This window comes from Hippichthys cyanospilos, chromosome 12 (genome assembly GCF_059441005.1).
Source record: "Hippichthys cyanospilos isolate Australia breed blue-spotted pipefish chromosome 12, RoL_Hcya_1.0, whole genome shotgun sequence".
NCBI lineage: Eukaryota > Metazoa > Chordata > Actinopteri > Syngnathiformes > Syngnathidae > Hippichthys > Hippichthys cyanospilos.
In genome coordinates, this window is record NC_142380.1 from 2075112 (window position 1) to 2092544 (window position 17433).

General features: G+C 42.9%; 2 protein-coding genes across 7 annotated transcripts in view; one reads left to right on the plus strand and one right to left on the minus strand.

Annotated features, from left to right (window-relative positions):
* Nucleotides 1-304: 304 nt before the first annotated feature.
* On the minus strand, nt 305-5453 carry LOC148414372 (glutamine synthetase). The gene is made up of 7 exons (XM_088430343.1): nt 5287-5453; nt 4465-4664; nt 3110-3271; nt 2561-2707; nt 2359-2486; nt 2072-2271; nt 305-1316 (listed from the first exon to the last, which is right to left on the minus strand). Exons 2-7 carry the CDS (start codon nt 4628-4630, stop codon nt 1004-1006), a joined length of 1116 nt encoding a protein of 371 aa, XP_088286469.1. The 5' UTR covers nt 4631-4664; nt 5287-5453; the 3' UTR covers nt 305-1003.
* A 92-nt stretch (nt 5454-5545) lies between these two features.
* The window catches only part of LOC148414373 (pre-B-cell leukemia transcription factor 1), a 111212-nt gene continuing 99324 nt past the window's right edge, over nt 5546-17433 (plus strand). For 2 of the 6 annotated variants that reach the window (XM_088430342.1, XM_088430337.1), the window contains exons 1-3: nt 5546-5655; nt 6073-6123; nt 7143-7261. The gene's annotated coding sequence lies outside the window, so the exon portion shown is untranslated. Of the gene's footprint in view, nt 5656-5852; nt 5872-6072; nt 6124-6679; nt 6873-7142; nt 7262-17433 lie in introns of those variants that run through there. The other 4 variants (XM_088430338.1, XM_088430339.1, XM_088430340.1 and 1 more) reach the window with 4 other exon arrangements.

A 17433-nucleotide genomic window follows, 5' to 3' on the forward strand; every position in this document is an offset into this window, starting at 1 on the left:
CAGCTGGCCCCTTTAGAGCCTCGTCATTTTTATTGACCTAACACTCCCACGACGACAAATAGTGTGTGCATTATTTTTCTGAGTCACGCATTCAATATGCGGCACGCTGATCTCACGTTGATCTTTTGAGTCAGTGGTTTTATGCGAATGTGACGCAAAAAGGGAGCGTACCCTCGAAAAAAAAAAAGGCTAATACTGTCGGACGGCCACTCTCGACGCTACGTTCTCCTGAAGGCCAAAGGTCATATTTCAGCGACACCACTTCCAATCAATCTTAAAAAAAAAAAAAGACAAGACAGCAGGATTGTGATAAAAATAAGTTTTAAATGTATCAAGAGAAAAATAACCCAGGTTCAGTAAACTTGACAATTTACCGAATGGGGCGCATTAACGGAAGGATAAAACTCCTTGAGGAAAATCTACAAATGGCATTATGGACAGATCCACCACATTTGAACGTCATACATCATCTGGGCACAGACATCTACAATGTGTACCAACACGGGTGACCCAGTGTGTCGGAAATCTGAAGACAAACGTTGCCATTTAAAAATACACTTCATAAAAATCAAAGAGTTAGTACTGTGGGGGGAGGGGAAGGGAAGGGGGCGGGACAAATAAGGCGAGCGACAAAGTAAATTAGCAGGACATCAACTAAAGGTTTATTAAGCCGTACATGCTGTCCGGCCGTAGCAGCTCTACGCTTCAGTGTCCATGTGCTTTAGTTCATTTAAGGAAATTGGGGGGGGGGGGGGCACCGACGTGGCTAGAAAAACCGTTACAAAAGCCAATCCCTTCCCACGACGAGGGGACGGTACCCTGCCATGACCGGAGGGGGACTACCAAAGACGCGATTAACCGTTTTAAGTTGACCAGCCAACTTGAAGCCGTTTAAAAAAAATGCGGGTTAAACCATCTTAATGGGGAAAGAAAATACAGTACTAGTTAAAAAAGAAAAGAAAAGATCGAGTCGGGGGGGTGGGTCAATCCACGATTTGCGGATTCAGTAATCCGCGGGTTCGTCGCCCTCCTCGCTCAGCAAACAGGTGCGGATAAGCGCCTCGGTGACGCCGTACGGGTCGCAGTTGGCCGACGGGCGGCGGTCCTCGAAGTAACCCTTCTTCTCCTGACCCACGTTGCGCGGGATGCGGATGCTGGCGCCCCGGTTGGCCACGCCCGCCGAGAACTCGTTGATATTGGAGGTCTCGTGGTAGCCGGTGAGGCGGCGGGCGTTGTCCAGGCCCCCTTTGGGATCGTAGGCACGGATGTGGTAGCGGTGCCTCCTGCCCAGCTTCTCGATGGAGTCCTCGATGGCCCTGGATGAAGATGGGACTTTTTACTCAATTGTGACCGAGGGCGTCAGATTGATTAATCGCGTTCTAATTTTTGCCGAGTGGACTTCGTCATTGTGTTTGGCGTAACCAAAAGTGGAAGAGAAAATGAGTCATAGATTTAAAAAAAATAAATAAAAACAAAGCCCTTCATAAGACAGTTTGTATTCTTGAAGGGGTTTGGGACACCACTCGAGTTTAGCTTACCACATAAATGCAAAGCAGCCAAAGCTAGTGATAGCAGCAAAGATGCTAATGTAGCAGGCCATTGCAAAGCTTAGTAAGGCTGGGACAAACCAAATAGTGTTATTTTAAAGTTATTTTATAATTATTTGGCAATGGGGGGGGGGGGGGGGGGGGGGGGCTTGGGGGAAGGACCATTGCCCACGGCGGTCGAAAGAAAAGATTGAAACTATCACTTGGAACTGGTATCAAACAGAAACCTTTGGGAGAGATTAAAAATTGTGCCCACTGGAGTGGACATTTATTTTTCGCCTATATCTTTGGACTCATTTGAGCTATCCTACTAAGTCCCAGTGTCCTAAGCAGAGGACACCTTGGCCCTTTCAAAAATGTTTCATGCATGCTATTGACTCAAGAGGACATACTGTAGCAATGTCTTTATCATGTCGAGCTTTATCTTCAGCCTTGTTCCCAATTGAAAGTTAACAAGTCCTAGAACAGAGCCGTGTGGAACGCCACTTTTTGTAGATCTACATAATAATTGAAGTAGCACCTACTTCAGTCCGCCCTCCTCTCTCATCTCCTTTGTGCTGAAGTTTGTGTGACAGCCGGCGCCGTTCCAGTTGCCCGGGATGGGCTTGGGGTCGAACGAGGCGATCACCCCGAAGTCTTCGCAAACGCGGTGCAGGATGAAACGCGCCACCCACAGGTGGTCGCCCATGTTGATCCCTTCGCAGGGGCCGACCTGGAACTCCCACTAGACACGCAAGCACACATCAAAATGCCATATTAGCTTCTCTTCCTCGCGTGGAACGGACTATTATTACAAGATGATGGTTTTTACCTGGGCAGGCATGACTTCTGCATTTGTGCCACAGATCTGAACCCCAGCATAGAGGCAAGCTCTGTAGTGGGCCTCCACTATATCTCTTCCATAGGCTTTGTCTGCTCCCACGCCACAGTAGTATGGACCTGACCACAAATCAGATGTCGGACAAACACGAAAGACACGAACAATGACGTTTCAATTTTTTGGGGGGGCTCACCTTGAGGTCCCGGGAATCCATTGGACGGCCAGCCAAAGGGATGTCCGTCTGTGCCCAGGATGGTGTACTCCTGCTCCATGCCAAACCAAGGAACTTGCTCTTCTACCATCTTCATCACCTTATTGCACCTCACTCGCAGGTTGGTCTCTGCAGATAGTAAATAAAAAAAAACAATTTTACTGAAGCGTTAGTGCATTTTATTCACATGAAACCCAATAATTGCCATTTGTGAAATGTGATAGATTCGTCCCATATTAGGCTAATTTCAGTGACAGGGGCGGTGTGTACTTTCTTAAGCCTAAATTAGCTTCAAACGGTATGCACTTATTGCATTTGTCCAACCATGTGCCTTCTAATGAGAGTACGCAACTCCAGCGTGTAAGGCAACACAAAAGACCGATTCTAGTGTACACACGCAGACCGAGACGTGACATCTGTGCGACCATCTGTTTCGAGCCAATCAGGGGTCACTCCCGGGTCAGTCAGCTGACGTGTAGATGACTAATAACGTTAGCGTGGAATTGAGTTATTTCGTTTTAGTGCTTTCACCTGCAGGCATGCGGTTGTACTTGAACACCTCGCAGAGAACCAGCTTGTTTGGGTCTTTGCGGAAAGGGTCGCGGAACATGGCGGCGGGGATGAGATACATGTCGCTGTTGGAGCCTTCGGCCTGGTAAGTGCTGGACCCGTCAAAGTTCCATTCCGGAAGTTCTAAAGCAGGAAAAAACAAACAAACAAACAAAAAATATATTTTATTTTGTTCAACAGTATGAGTCCAATTCCAATTGGTTGCTTTTCAGTGACAGGGACTCTCCACACTTTACTTTTTTTTTTTTTTCTCCAATCAATTGGTACAGGAAATTATGAGTACAACTGATTCGTTGAGTTTACAAGATAAAATTTTGTGACAGCATAAACACAACGGTTGTCACATGGGCCAATGAGTATCCCGGGGAGTGCTTGAAAGCACACGAGATTTTAACCCGTTTTCTGGAGGTATCAGCAAATCTAAGCGTCAGAAACAGTAAATGTTTTCAAATTAAGAGCAAATGAATTGGAACATTCCACAACTCATAGCTAAATTGTATAAGTGTCTCTTTTGCACAATGTTTTATACAGATGCAAATAGTTATTAGTGATGCAATTTTCCGGTAGATGTGCCTTAATAAAACTTCTAATATTATCCGATCTAGCTACTGGGATTGCCGAATGAAATACACAGAGGTACTACCCCCCCATACATGACACAGCACTCAAATTGACTGATGAGTGAAGTACATCGTGATATAAAGCTCTGGAGTGATTAGGGAATAGAGAACGTTTTCAAACCGCAGTCGTTACGCATATCGCGCTGCGTTGGCAATCTTGAGTAAATCACACCCTCCAAAAGCAGTACGAACACAAGCGGCCATTGTTTCCTTATCATATATGTGCGGAGGGGAGGTCGCTCGTTCTTAAAATTGAGTCAAATCGGGGGTTGCAAAATTATCAATAATGTACAATGGAATGGTAATAACATGGAGAATTGACTCATTTGAAAGTTAGCTGCAAAAAGGGGGGGCAAATATATTTTAACATCAACCTAGCCTAACAATCACATTTCATGCAATCACTATTTATTAATAGGGCTTGGCTTGAGAAGCTTCAAAGGAAGCGTTTAGCTCTATTATGTTTTTAATGTTCAAAACAGATCATGCTTTTTAACAGTACTACTGTGCATGGATGCCCGCTTTGATCTCATTCATTTCCATTCAACCAACCTTCCAATTTGCATTTCTTCTTCTCGTGGAAACTTACCAGGAACTTTTCGGAAATTTACCGGAAATCCTCCACCCATTTGTCACAGCGGTTACAATGTTAAACAGTTGGTATGTGGCCGTGAGGGATTTGAAAACATTTCTTACCTTCAACACTTTTAGGCTCAAAATCCAAAGTCCTGGTTTTACATCGAAGCCCCTCTCCGGTCCCGTCCACCCAGATGTACATGGCCTGAACTTTATCCCCCTGAGGGAGCTCCATGTACTGCTGCTTGATGACTTTGCTCAAGCTGGCGCTGGACGACGTGGCCATCTTGAGTATTATTTTATTTCCTACTATAACACACCTGCATATGAGACAAAAGAACGAGGAGACAAAACAGAGCAGATATGAAACCGCAGTGTGCTCAAACGACGCTAGGGGGCGTCCCCTTAAAAAAACTAAAAGGGCCACCATTGTTCACTTTTCCAGAAAAACGAGACATCATCAGCTCAAAACTACATCGGAAATGAAGAAACCTCGTCGCGTTTGAGTTCATTCTTTCTATTTCATCGACAATCTACGACTTGGAATTCGGTAATCTGGGTAAAAACGAGCGTCCGTGTGCTTGTCATTTGTCTTTGAAAACCGAGGATGGCGTCGAAAATGGTGACACGAGGAAAGCGAAGCGATGCAAAAAAAAAAAAAAAGTCAAGACTACACAGCACTGTACATCCTGTCGGCACGAGCGCGTTGTAGCCATGGTTACACGTCGACTGTGAAATATTACATCATCAAGAGCGGTTTCCGCCAAGTGACCACATTAAAACAGCAAAAGACTCACTACAAAGACTAAACCGCACAAATACAAATGACACATAACCGCTGAAATGTACAAATGATAAAAAAAAAAGGCCGGTTGGGAAAAAAAATAGTCATCTAATGAAATTAGCGGGTATGAATCAAACTGCTTGTAAAAGATCATTTACCTGGAGAAACGAGAAAATCGAAATAAAAACTAAAGGACTTGCAGGTCCAGTGTCTCGTCTTGCGATGCGCTCTCAGTGTTTCTACCATTCTCCGGTACCGAAGCGCTGGTTCCGGCCATTTTTATAAGGAAACGACTGGCTGAAGAGCGTCTGATTGGTCACAACCTCAGCTCCACTGTGCCTGACAGCTTTTACTGGCCGCTCATTGGTCAGAGATGGAAACTATGACCACGCCTACCCCTGCCGCGCCGCCCACATTTCCGCCAACTCGCCGCGTGTAAGCAACGTGCCGTTTCACCACGCGAGGTCTTTCCTCACACGCAGACCTCCCCTGTTTTTACAACATGAACCCGCTGACTTAAACCTTAGGTAAAATCCCGTCGTTGTTTTTGCGTCTCCTTTGAAGAATGGGATTCAGTCGTAATTTGACGACAGCGAGCTCAACATCCTTTAAAGTGGACGTTAGGCTCGACGCCACCCCGTGGTAGAAATAGGTTACTGCGTCACTACTGGTTTGAATGGGAGAACTTATGTAATTCCATCATGTCCAACCAACTCGATTGTGCTTTGGCACTGGATCTCCACGTGAGCACATCATGTGGAAATTATTTGAGAGAATGCGTTTCATTTGGCCACAATGAAATGTTACTTAAACGTTTGAAAATGTCACAGTTGATTAGTGTTGCATTGAAAACCTTAAATAGCCTCACAGTACTCATCCTTGTTGTATAATGAGGGGGAAAAAAAAGATAGTCAAAATAAAATGAACTATCGACTGTTTTTTAGATAACAAGCGTCAAGCTCAAGGCAGAATGGCCTGTGAAAGGTTGCTTCAAGGTAAGTGAAGTCAATCATTTTCTTGAATATGAACTAAGCAGCAAAGCACAGTTAAAAAAATGCATCACGGGGACGGCCATTTTGACACAAAAAAACAGGTGTGCAGATTATTTATCTACCATGTAAATAATTAAATGAGTGATTAATTAAATATCATAAAGTGAGAATGGGAGTCCGCTCATAGTCTCAATTTTGGATTCGATTCAGAATTGAGTTTTCATTCAAAATAATTTTTAACTTTGACAATGATTTTTGCTTCAATCTATAGTCGTGCAAAATGATTTTTTTTTTCAAGACAGAATGACAAAATGAAGCATAGAGGTTCGTTTTAGCTTTATTAACTTTTGAATCGTTAGGAAAGCGACAAAAACTGCTTCTTTATTCTTTATTTGAATAGATTTACGGTCATTAAAATGAAAGACAGAATCCTTGCTATTTGGTTAGATATTGTAAATCTAGTGACTTGATGGTGCATTTATTGTAAAGTAAAATATCAAAAACAATATCTTTCATGTAAGCTTTTACACATCATACAAAGCCCACATAGTTTTCATTTTTGCAGTCAAGGCAACCCCCTGAGAGTGCCAGTTGATTTCGAGCATTTTGACGCGACTTTCAAGGCCGACAGAGATATTTTATTGTGTGTAGCCATTGGATTCCATTCTTTACCTACAAAAAGAAAGTAAGATTTCTAATCTTGAGAAACAGCAACAGGCGACATTATGCAGGTGCACTCATCAAAAAGGCCGGTGAGACTACGGTATACGTAACGTAGGATTAAAAATGGCCATTTAGTAATGATGGAGGAAATTGGAGCGCCTTCCCGTGTGGGTTTTTCAGTCTCTTAGCTCAAAATGTGCCCTAGAACCCTTAGATGACACTGCGCACCCCCGGGAAGATCTCAGCAGAATTTGACGTGTGAATTTTTTGTGTAATTGGTCTGGTTTACTTGAGATACAGTGCTATCGTTTGAAGATTGAACAAAGTATTTATCCCGGTTTTTTTCTTTGTTCCCACAGCAGATTTTGTCCCAGGAGGTGACATCCTTGTTTGTGTTGGTTCTCCAGCTGGAGTCCTCATGAAAATTTTGAAAGGCGCACCAGCTGGTTGCTGAACATTTCTTTCACACGCTTCACAGGTTGGTTCACTATTGATGTTTATACTTGTATCCATGTATGAACATAAACGTCAAATTCATACTTGCATTTTTTTTCTTCCACCACCGCTTTAATGACTGGCTCCCTGCATTCAGGAAATACTCTATGCTGTATACAGCGCCTCCTGTAGGACAAAATGAAAAGAAGGCTCTTCACGTATGGGAATTGATATTTAAATGATGTATTTATTTTGTGTGTTTAAAAAAAAGAAAAAAAAGAAAAGAAAAGCTGTGGGACGTATTATCCCGATGTGAATGAAAGGTTTAAACAAATCAGGTTGACTCAAATGGGTTTTTAGTCTGACGCCACTTTGCCTGATGACCAAAAATAAATAGAAAGCGAATTGTCTGAACTCTGTGATATTTAACGCCAAAATGTTTGATTTGTTATATTCAACAAAACCTTTTTTGATTATCGCAAAAATATACAAAATGCGGTCGCTCAAAATGAAGTGAAAATGTGTCGTTTGCATCTCCGTGTTTATCCAGTGTTCACTCGTTCATCCCGAATCCCCCGCAATTTTCGATGCACAGCTCTTTCACTACATGCGCACCCACCGGCTGTAAGAGTAATGAAGAGTTGTTGCAAAAACGATATAGAATGTCAGGCTGGAGTTTAGTTTTAAGCTAAAGTGTCTTCATTTGCCGTTGAACAAGATCGAGTATTAACAGACTGTTGGACTGCTTTAGACTCCACGTTTGGACTGAGAGCGGGAGTGCTACTGCAGAGCATCTACTTTCAAATCACCTGCGGCGGGGTTTGGTTTCTCGAGTCGAAGAAAAGGATGAGAAAACGCTGTCAAGATAAGACAAAGGGAATTTAGAGAGACTGCGAAAGATTTCGCAGTCTCAACACGCCAAACACGCAAAACACATTTTAATAAAGCATCTCAGACGCAGCTGAAAAACAAACCTGTGACAGTTGTGTCATGTTTATGCTCATATTTGTGCGCTAGCTTGATCATTTTCCTGCAGAAAATTGATATTAGCCAATAGCAATTATTTTATATGACACATTTTGCAAAAATCTCGTCTCGTCCTGGTGGACATCGTTCATAATAAGTATTTATTTATTTTTTTGTCGTTAAGCTGGCGAAAAATCTTTGGATGCGGATGGGAAAGAGCACAAACGAGTATTAAGGCCCCAAACGCACAACAACAGCTAAATATTGTTTAATTAATATAATTTAGTCATTACAAGGTTAAATGTGCTTAACATTCTGAGTGCGGGACGAACAGCCATAAACCTACAATGAATTTATGGTCCATGTCTTTTATTAGTCCCTCATGGGGAATTTTCCTTCAACTGCGCTGCGGTTATGTCCCAAGTTGAAGATAAAATTACCGCCGACTTTTTCTTTTTTTTTTTTTTCTTCATTGTTCTACTGGGCTGGAGGGCATGACCTGCTGTGCTTTGCCAGTCTGAACGTTCTCTGGAGTAATTAAAGACACAAGCAAACTCAAGTTCTTGCTAGGTCAACTTGTGTCAGCATGGGTTCGAGTTCAGGTAGAGGATCAAGGGTATATCACATGATATATATAATTTTTTTGGGGGGGGATTGGGAGAATCTTTCGATGTTTTTAACGCTTGAGTTCATGTGAGGAACAATGAAGTCACTATTCTGATTTCATTCTCAAAATCTGCCTTTTAAAACCATAATGGTTAAAAATACTTCAATGTTAATATTGATATACTTGATATATTTTCTTTTTAAAGTAGTTAATTAAATTCAACAGTGCGAATTGTATCTTCTAATGTGAGAAATTCATTTTCTCTGTGCTTAATCGTCTTCTGTACTGCAATACAAATTTGCAGATAATAAAAGAAACGTGCACTGCAATGCTCTTTTTATAGTTGAACGATAAGGTGCAGTGAACTCAAAACGCCACGAGAGGGCAGCAGCCACCCGTCTAGAAGTTCTTTTGGCAGTATTAAGCAGGCTTCTTATGCTCTTTTAAAGAAGCCTTTACTTATCGAATGCCTCTTTAATAATAAATGAAAGTCTATAAAGAAGAAATGCGTTTTTCCCTGTAGCTCTAAAAGCCTAAATCAACGTTCCCTATTCACTTTGATACCAGATATTACATGTCAGACCTGTATTATGTGTAATGAACTGGCTTCTGAAAATGTAATTAAAAGGCCTTTGACAGAACGTGACGTGCAGTGGACAAAAACTCATCGTATAGCTCCAACAGTAAGAATAGAAAAACGTTTTGTGTGTGTCTACGTGAAAGACTTGAATTAAAAAAAGTGGGGGGGGAAGCTACTTCGTTTTCATCATCATGCTTTCAATTAATAATTGCATGTCATTCATTCATCTATGAAATGGGATTCACAAAGGGCTTCTTTCTGCATGGTACAATTTGGTGCGCTGCGCACTGTATAATTGGAAGCCAAATATTGAACGTTTTGGCACTCATCTGACATTGGTGTGGAGCTACACCAGAATACGTACGCGCCAAAAAGAAAACAGAAAAAGAGTTAGCTTCGAATTTCCGATTTGTTTTTTTTCTCAAGATATGTTGGCTTTCAGCGGAGTGCTTTTTGTATCAGTGCAAGAAAAAACAAGCAAAATTTCCAAGTTTGGTGTGTGGCTTGGTTTAAAGGTCACCGTTCGGTTCACATTTGTTCGTAGGACAAAGGGTAAAGGGTTAAACAAAGGGTAACATAAATAGTTGTTTCTTTTCAGGAAATGAAGTATGCAGACAAGATCAACTGTAACATTTGATCAGTGTGAATTATTGTTCTGTAAAAATCTCTAATAGCATTTATTGTTGTTTTGGCTCCATCTAAAGTTGTTTAAATGCCATTGGAGTTTGTGTTTATGCTGCACTAGTTTTTTGTTTTTTATCAAAACATACATTTAAAGATATGACTAGCCACGACGTACGCTTGCCAGAAGCTAAGCTGCATTGTGTCGTGTTTATGGACCTAAAAAAGGCAGCTCTTGGCCCCTATCATTTTTTTTGGTTTGTTTTCTTTTCAACAGAGTTGATTGTGCCCCTTAAAATTAGCTTAACCATTGGGCACACACCCTGCAAACTATACACATTGCATTTTTCCTAATTTTGTCAATGCATTTAAAGGCGTAATAATTAAAGTTATTTATTTGTTTTCCCTCCTAACCACTCAAATTGTTCAGTGACATCATTTTTATCCATATATATGAAAGTTAAATCTATTAACACTATTAAAAATGGCATGCTCTCTCTTTGTTGTCTGTAAAGTGATGATGACAGTTGACATAACCATTAACTGGTCTCTATCGCCATCTACTGACTTGAGGTGAAACACATGTCAACAAAGAATTTTCTGTTTGCTTACATAGTTTGACCGCCTCAATGTAATGTTGCAAAAATTGCAGGAAAATCAGTCATAAATCCTATTAAAATGACTCTCAAAAATTGTGATTATAATGGTTTTATATGGTCCAAAATTTGGACACGAATTTTCTGCATTTATATTTGATACGACCTGCGGCTTATAGTCCGTAGCGGCTTAAAATTGTTTTGGGGTTCAATTTTTGCAGTTTAAAATAGGGTAATTGGCAAAAACGATGTGGAGATTCGGACCCGATGAAGCTCAATTTGCTTCCTGCGTTCCAAGCTGCTAACGCATTTGAACAATTTTGACAATTAAGCGCTCGCGGAAACGATCCCCCCGGCGTTGTCATATCGTCATGACCTCCGCGGACGCTTTGGCAGCGCGGAACAAGAGTCTCCTCTAAAAACTGAATAAGGCTGACAACACAATGGTGGCTATTTCAACGGCCGGCGTGTCCTGTGTGACTCATCAGGCGGGCCGTAAATCAGGCGAGGAAGAGCCTCCAGGGATTGTGTTGCTCCAAAGCTCCTTGAAAGCGCTTTTATATGGAGCGTCGATAGGCAAACACTTTGCAATAACACTTATTGGCACCGTGGCGCCCCAATAAGATGGATTGTTTGCGCGAAAATCAACAGGCGAGCTATTGCAGCCCGGATTGTTGTGATTTTTGCCCTCATCTTATGTGTGTGTGTGTGTGTGTGTATGAGGGCAAAGTCAGAAAGCTGTGCGAGCCATCATGGGTTACATTTAATCCAGCTTTCTCGCTCTTCTTTGGGATAATAACTTTTTTTTTTTTTTTCTCTCTCCCTGGCGCTCCATTCCAGGGCTTGTCTGTCATCTTGACACGGCAATATCTTCCAACTCCACTGTTTCATAGTCACTTTCATTTATTTCCAAATACCATTTCACACCCTGCTGGCTTTAACTAGGTATCACACCAGGAGTGGGCTGCAGATTCAATTGAGACAACAACATCACCCCCCCCCCCCCCCCCACAGCTTCCACCCCCAAAAAATGAGTCAATATTGAAGTGGCAGACTTTATAAAAATGAATTTCTTTCGCGCCGTTTTCTTGGCAAGAATTTGTCACGCCTTCTTGATTTGGGATAGTTTGTCTACACATCACATTTGCAGCCCTTATTTTTCAAATTGTTGAGTTCTGTTTGCGGATATGTCAAAGCAAGTATGTTTTTAGACAATTGTTTAAAGAAAAGTTTGCTATTATATATTACAGGTTTTACGATGACAGCCAACACACTTTTTGCTTGAGTCATATCGAATTTGTATACTGCAGATTCATTCAGGTTTCCGTATTTCTTTTTGCAATAGAATGACCCCAATGGAAGCTTGTTATTTATATTCATTTTTACATTTCATTTATTATGTCACGCACCAACACTCACTATAATAAAATCATATTACATATAGCAATCGGAAAATTAATACAGAACATAAGGGATGAAAAAAAATGTCTGTTTTAGAGGATAAACAAATATTTTTTCAGAGTGCAGACATAATAAGATTGAATGTTGATTCTATTTAAAAAAAAAAAAAGGAAAACAAACCAGTGAAGCCAAAGTTGAAGTCGAGTCAACATTGTGCCCCTGATGAATACGATTCCTTTTTGACCCAAATCCCTCTTCAAGATTATTCAGACTTTTTGTGTCAATTCAATCTTCAGTTGTGCTGCTGAGTTTTATATTCCATTGTTTTTAGCCCTTAAATGTTTTAATATAGGGCTTAATTCAGCATAGAGAAGTGCAGCTCTATTTCAAGGTCATAAAATGTGCCACAGCAACAACCCCGAACATTCTTTCAGCCCGTTGCCAACCAACCCTCGCAGCCCATTCTCTCACATAGCTCCCAAAATGTCAAGCATCTACTTCAACAACACTTCTGAGCTTTTGCAACATTGCATATAAGGTCTTGTTATTAGTTGCTGATATTTTTGTCAAAATATGAAGGATTTATTTGTTTTTGTCATATCGATTTATTTCCCCGCGATTCAAATCCTCGGGTAACTTTATACGGCATACGCAGTTAGAAATTATTTTAGCATTGTTCCTTTATGAGATAAAAAGGATAAAGAATTACAGTGCACTTAGCGTACACTTGTAGCATTCTTTGGTGAGCTCACTTAGTTTTACTTACGATGATAGCAGAGGGATTAACGTGGCAATGGAGCAAGGGATACTGCCAGCCCAGAATGCAAATAAAACAGCAAGCACCCATAAACATCGGATTGTATTTTACCTCGTGGAAGCAGCAATTTATCCCCAAGTTGCCAAATTACTCACGTTTTGATTCAAGGGCCGCGTACTGTTTACCGTTTTTTGAATGAGTTATAATTATAGAAGCATTTACGCTGTAAATTTCAGGTTAGCGTATTTTAAATCAGCACAATATCCAGCGGTTAGCAAGGAATGAACTAGCTAGCTAGCTAGCTAGCTAGTTTTTGTCTGATTAATAATTCTAGCTTGGTGGCTGGCTTAGCTGATTAATTCCACAACACGGAATCAACAAGCTAGCTAGTTTTTGTCAGGCTAATTTCAACGCGAGTTAGCTGGCTGGCTTGCTAGCTATCTAATTCTAAACGAGCTAGCTAGTTGATTCTTTGCTAACTGCTGGAAATTGTGCTGTTTTGAAATATGCTGGTCTGATATTGAAAGCACAAATACTTAAGGTGACTCATTCGTCCTCTCATTTTAAAATGTCTACCGTATGATTTTTTTGTAGACGTTTCCTCATTATTTTTGTCTATTTTCTATAATGCGTGGCAGTGAAAATAGTGAAATGTTCTCTTTTTTTTTTTCCCCAGACTGGCTATTTAGTTTGATTGTAGCTAGCTAGTCAGAAATTTCTAACGCCAGCCTGCTAGAATGCAAACCAAAACTTTGCCGAGTTTGAGTTACGGTCACGCATCGGCTACCATATATGAAAACCTGCACATCATTTCATTTGTCCCGCCGCTGACATTCTTCCCCGGGTGGCAATAAAACAAAAATTGCCAATTTCTATATAAAACCACAGCCCCAACTCTGATAAATGAAAATTTTCACGGGAATTGCAGCGGAATTTAGTTTCGAGTCTTTCACGCTACATCGAAAGTCAACAAACGTGAACATTTTGTCACATATTTTTTCTTCTCTGGTAATTGCCTCGCTAACACCCTCGGGGGGCCTCCGTACGGAGCGGCGTGCGCGCCGCCATGCCAGTAGGCGATCCCGCCCGTGGCTTGGTGGGTGAGCGCGGCGTCGGCGTCCCCGCTGCCTCGGCGGTTGACATATCCGAGCTGTTTATTAAGAGGATGACAACTCTATCAAGCTCCATAAGCGGGCCCTCGTGCACAGGAGTTCTTTTGTTACTTTCAGGGAGGGTGTCATCAATCTTGCTGCCATGCTACTCTCTTGAGCTGTTGATGGCAAACACGATTCTTCTCTTTCTGCCTGGCCTCTCTCGCCTGCCGATGGTAGACCGGGGATGGGGGGGATCATCCGGATAGGCGGCCTTTCCCTGAGAGCGCCTTCTCTTGACAGGCGACGAGCGGACCGCTCGGACACCGGCGTAGGATATACGGGCCCGTGTAATGAAAAGACGCTGACAGGACCCGCTCGCTCTGTAATGAAAGTAGCTGCGAATGGATGCGCAAATCCTTTGACACCTTTTGTCTCCCTCCCTGTTCCCGCAGCATCCACCTCAGCTGTTTTTTTTACCCCGAAAGGTGCGAAAGACACATTCCGGGGCCCTAACGTTTACATACGAGGGCGCGCGGTGTGACTTTTTAATGAAACAGCTACGCTGACGCCGCACCTGCAATTTCGAAATAAATCTCGCCGTCCGCAGTCGGAGCTCGTCGCCTCCCCCGCCGCGCGCTTGCCACTCAACATTCGGCGTGCCTCACCGAGACGGACGATGATGTATGTACTCGCTTCAGCTGAGGTCGCACACTCCATAAACGTCTGAGACAGGCCTGATATTTTAATCTCTTTTTAGCGAGGGCTTGTTGGGCCGTTGCCCGATCAATACAGGTCGGCGGCTTTGCCAAGAGAGCTCACCGGCGCGCTTCGGCGTTTGGTCTGAGAGGCCTGCAAAAACAACGCCGTCAGCCATAGAAATAGCGCTTTCATCGCCGTCTCTTCGTGTCCACAAGGTGTCCAAACATACCAAACTGGGTTAATTATCGCAGGAGGAAAGTCTCTAGTTTTTACTCTCGCAGTTGGGAATACGTTTTCCTCCATATAGTTGTAACCTGCAAGCCCTGCAAGCACATTTTTTTTTTTAATGATTTGGTGCCGGCTTGGTCCTTAGCATGTTACGAAATTGGCAAAAATGTTTATCATTGTTTTCCAAAGTAAAAGCAGATGTTCGCAAATGTCTTATTCTGATTCAACACAATGAGTCTCATGGAGGACTCATGAAATATGAGAATATATCCTGCAGAGAAGCTGAAATTCTGAACATTTTGACAATTTCCAAACAATTCTTTGATTATTAAGAATATTTATCATTTAATGGGGTAATAAATTCATTGTTGCATGATGACATTTGACTACTACGCAATTAAAAAAAAGTGTAGATTCATTCTTACCGCTGCGGTTTTTGAAGGATCGCTACAAGATTGTGGAGTGTCTCTGTGGGAATTTGCAATGTCAGAGGTCACTGAAGTTGAACCTGCGCTTGGGTTTCATTGCTCACAATCTCCATCCAGTGCACGCTAAGCGTGTTTGATGGGGTTAAGTTGAGGTGACGAGTTCAGGAATTTTTTTCGGGAGGTTTCGCCGAATGGTTCCCACAAAGTTGTGAGCTTCCAATTTTCCCAAATGTTTATACGGAACACGGTAAAATTGCGTTTTTGTTTTTGTTGTGTTGTGACAATAGTATAGTACCCTGACTGACCTGGAGGAGGCAGAACGGTGCCATGGGGATTCCAGACTACCAGAAATGATCACGGAGATTGTCGCATTAGCTAGGCTAGCTGTTAGCTTATTTGAAAACTGCATTGTGGTCAAAAACTCTTCTTGTGAAACACAATCTGCAAAGTTACATTCGTTGCATTTTCCTGATGGACTATTATTCACGCTTAGGTCACATTCATGGAGAGCATTTGTGTTCAAATATATTTAACATATTTTTCAAAGATTGATACTGTTCGGTTTACGAGATTAATCCGTTCCGTGGTTGGGGTCGTACAGCGAATTTGCCATTTGGTGGGCAATCATCTTATGGAGTCGTGACGCTGACTAGTAGCAGACCAGCATCGTAGTGACGTTTGCTGTGACGCGCGTATAGACGTTTGAGCGTACACTGACCGCCATGTTGGATGTGTCGCTCAGACTGACTGCCATTTATCGTAAGGCAAAAGAAATGGTAAAGAGGGGACAATAAATTGTAGCGGCCCGTGTCGTAAGGTAAAACAAATGTAAGGAGGGGACGTCGTAAACCAGGGGTCCACTGTATTTGCAGAACAGGCCTTCGGCTACTCATGTGATGTTTTGGGGTCACCAACATGGTGCCCGCGGGCATCAGGTAACCCCAAAAGATCACATGAACTCTTTATCTATTTGTTTTAAGCGATAAGGTAGAAGGAGGTAACCGATACCGGCGGGAACGCCGATTACGGCGGAGGAATTGTTTTGAAATCGTGTTAATGGAAAAGGCCACTCTATAAAAGCCTCAGAGTGGTCAAGTCTATTTAATTCAGCCGCGGACGGATGAAAGCGTCACCCAGCGAGCGTCGTAAACTCAGGCGGCCAAAAACGCCGCCACACTCTCTTGCCGCTAATTTGTTTTCCAACCGTTTCCAAGGCGGCGAATAATTGTCTGTGAGATATTGTTTGTTCAGGTGTTCTGCATAATTGAATTCCGTATTGAAAGGGCTGCGGATGAATGCCGGTGCGAAAGCAGCATGTACTTTGTAATACATTTTCCTTTTATAAATGGACTGAGCGGAGCAGAATAATTTTCCTCTCAATGGCGTCCGGCGATGATTGCGGCGCATTAATTGTCCGGCCGGTGTATAAAGCGAGCTCGTTTTTGAATTTGCAGACAACTCAACTGGTGTTCGGCCGTTTTAAATTAAAGTCCCGCTGCTGGGGCTTTTGTGCGGACCCCTTTCACAGATGATATGGCTTCCTCTTGTTGCTCCGGGAGCTGTCGCTTTGCACATGATGACCTTTTGAAACTCTCAGATTGATTTCACGCATCCATTATTCTGGCGAAAGCCGCCTTTTGTCAGCCGCTGCGCTGCGAGCTGCGTGCCGATAAGCCCGTTGATGTGTGTTGCGCCGCGGCCCGCTCGCCGCGCACATGTGGAAGTCATAGAGCGTCCGGCGGGACGCGCGTGTTGACGGAGGGAGGCCCGCCACGCATTTGATGGTAGTTAGTCTTGAGGAGGCTCTTTGCCGGATTTGATTCAGCGGCCTCACTCTGACCTAATGCCTCGGCTCAATCAGTCACCTTGTCCTCCCCTTGACTCCTCACCCCTGATCCCTCCCTCCCTCCCCGGCAGACTCAAGAAAAACAACCCCGCCGCCCGGGACCGGGACCCCTCTCTCTTTTGCCGCCTCCCACTCAGAATCCATCCCGCGCACAAATAAACGAGCCGTCCGAGGTTGTTAACAAAGGTGGAAAAAATGGCGCCGAGAGCCGCGCTCGGGTTTGTTTGTCCGACCGCTTTTTTGGGGAGTGCTTTCTGCAATTAGCGGTACGCTGCGATGACAAAAACACATCCAGGTGTTGCCGTTTGGGGTTCGTCCATATGCTAGCCCGCTTTGGGATTCATAAGCGATGACTCAAAACGGGATGGGGGAAAGAGTTTTATCCTGACTTT

Excerpts from the sequence above, each read along its gene's own strand:
- LOC148414372 (XM_088430343.1), bottom strand. The coding sequence starts at position 4,630 with ATGGCCACGTCGTCCAGCGCCAGCTTGAGCAAAGTCATCAAGCAGCAG. Across the intron at positions 3,272-4,464 it reads TGAGCCTAAAAGTGTTGAAG|AACTTCCGGAATGGAACTTT; the intron begins GTAAGAAATGTT and ends TTCCTGCTTTAG. Across the intron at positions 2,487-2,560 it reads TGGATTCCCGGGACCTCAAG|GTCCATACTACTGTGGCGTG; the intron begins GTGAGCCCCCCC and ends ATTTGTGGTCAG.